The 2409-nt window shown below is 53.9% G+C and overlaps 1 protein-coding gene across 1 annotated transcript in view; it reads right to left on the bottom strand.

Moving 5' to 3' along the window:
* Nucleotides 1-1498, bottom strand: part of CPM (carboxypeptidase M) — an 89498-nt gene extending 88000 nt beyond the window's left edge. The window contains exons 1-2 of the mRNA XM_012810088.2: nucleotides 1461-1498; nucleotides 1082-1244 (exon numbers count right to left, since the gene is read on the bottom strand). Of these exons, the coding sequence (XP_012665542.1) occupies nucleotides 1082-1241 (160 nt within the window). The 5' untranslated portion in view covers nucleotides 1242-1244; nucleotides 1461-1498. The remainder of the gene's footprint in view (nucleotides 1-1081; nucleotides 1245-1460) is intronic.
* Nucleotides 1499-2409: the final 911 nt, after the last annotated feature.

Below are 2409 nucleotides of genomic sequence, written 5' to 3'. Positions count from 1 at the left end.
AAAATTATTTGCCTTGTCCAAATAATCTGGTTGCCAGATGTGCTATAAAATTCACATGTGAGGCCAGGCACAGAGGCTCACACCTGTAATCCTAGCGTTCTGGGAGGCCAAGGCAGGTGGATTGCATGAGCTCACAGGTTCCAGACAAGCCTGAGCCAGAGCAAGACCTCTTCTCTAAAAAAATAGCCAGGTGTTGTGGAGGGCGCCTGTAGTCCCAGCTACTTGGGAAGCTGAGGCAAGAGAATTGCTTAAGCCCAAGAGTTGGAGGTTGCTGTGGGCTGTGACAAGACGGCACTCTACCTAGGGCGACAAAGTGAGACTGTCTCAAAAAAAAAAAAAAATTCACATCTGAGTGATCTTGAACAAAATCTAGTTTCTAAACCAGAATAATTAATGATAAACATGAAAATGTTAGGAAGAGCATCAGTTGTTGCTAACAGATTACCTAGCAATTGTCATCTTCAATTGGATACATTCTATAAACAGCCTTTAATCATAGAGCCACTTTAAGCCATAGTGTTGGGTGATACTTCTTGCGGGGAGAGAAGGATACATGACATAAATCTTACCAAGAGAACTGTACTACTTACGATTAAAAGAAACTTGTAGAAATGGTAGTTTTGCATAACTTTAAGTCAGAGGACTAATTATACGTGACAGAATTCTTGCCTACATAACTGCATTATTTTAGTTTAAAAGACTTTAAGAAATTATACTAACAGCCCAAATCATGTTTAAAGAAGCCAAAAAAGGTAAACTGAGGCGGATAAACTGCTTTTCTGAGAATTTATCTTGAAAAGGAACTAAAATCCACATTCCAGATAACCAAAGTCCGCAAAAAGAACTCCGGTAACGCAAAGGGTCAACGACCCCGAATTACACCGGACAAGCTGAAGACAATTCAGTGCTTCCCTCCCTTCCTGCCACAGAACAAACGAAAGCAGAACAGCCGCAGCACGCCGGCTCTGCCGGTTACCTGCGTGGGGCCCCTCGGAGCAGATTCTGGGACGGCACAGAAACTGCGGGACATTTACTGAATGAACGGGGGGCTGAGGTTGGGGGCGTGCGAGGCGGACCCTACCTTTCACAGACTTGCCAATGCTGTGTAAGTGAGTGATAGAACTGTAGTTTTGGGCAACGGTCTTCAAAAACGCTTCCATCCCTTCCTGGTGGTGGTAGTTGAAATCCAGCGCTGCTGCCACAGGCAGCAGCAGCCCCAGCCAGAGGCACGGGAAGTCCATGTTCTAGAGACGAATAAAAATAATAATAAAGCAGAGAGCAGCCGACGGACGGCGCGCGCTCCCGCCCGGGGTCCTGACTCCGGTGCCCCCCGCTTCCCACGGATGCGGGCGCCGGGAGCCACATTTTCGGGAGCGGGCAGGGCAGGGCAGGCGCGGCCCCCCGACCCCCCGGCCCTCCGCCCGCGGCTCCTCCCGCTCCGCCGCCCGCCGCAGCCTCACCAGGGCCCAGGCGCACACCCCGCCGGCCCGCGCCGCCGGCTGGCCAGACCTTATAGCCCGGCCCCGGAGGCCGGAGCGCCGGGCCCGCCCCGGACCGCCCCCTGGGCAGGGCCTTAGCACCTGGGCGCGCGGCGCGCGGGCTGCGGGACTTGGGGACTTGGGGACTTGGGGACTCGCGGGCGGCGGACAGCTGCAGGGGACGAGCCGCCTCTCCCGGACGGCCCTGCCCGGCGCCCTGGGTTGGAAGCGTGTCCTCGCCTTGGCCATGGCCGTGTCCCGGGCACGCTCTGCCGCCGGCTGCGGCCACTTCAGAGACCTTCGGGGCTCGAGGGGCTTCCCGCGCTGGACGCCCCGGGTCCCCGCCCGCCCGCTCTGCACCCGCATGGGCTCCGCGACAGAAGGACGCGCGCGCGCGGGCGAAAGTTTTAATGCCATCAGCTTGGCGTCCAGGAAATTTTCCGACAAATTTATTTGGTGGGTGGGATCTGACTAAATCAGAGTTGAATTTAAAATTGGAAATCGCCTGGAAGAAGCAGAGCCAGTGTTGTAAACCCCGTGCTTCCTCCGCCGCGTTCCCGAGACCAGCTGGAGCTGTTTTCCTGAAAGGCTGCTTTCTGGAGGATGAGGAGGACTGTGTGCGCGCAAGGGGAGGACCAGGGCGTCCTTAAATTTGAGAGTGGTGTGTGGCGGCTACCCCTCTCTAAAAGACACACAGATACACACTCGCACACACGCACGTATATCCACACACAAACACTCAGACACACACATACATCACACACATGCACATATATACACACAAACACTCCGACACACACATACATCACACACATGCACATATATCCACACAAACACTTCGACAGACACACACACACGCACATATATCCACACACAAACACTCAGACACACACATACATCACACACATGCACATATATCCACACAAACACT

Source organism: Otolemur garnettii, unplaced genomic scaffold (assembly GCF_000181295.1).
Source record: "Otolemur garnettii isolate 467f Iridium unplaced genomic scaffold, OtoGar3 scaffold00125, whole genome shotgun sequence".
Taxonomy (NCBI): Eukaryota; Metazoa; Chordata; class Mammalia; order Primates; family Galagidae; genus Otolemur; species Otolemur garnettii.
Note: the sequence above shows the minus strand (reverse complement) of the source record. Positions and strands in the feature narration are given on the sequence as shown.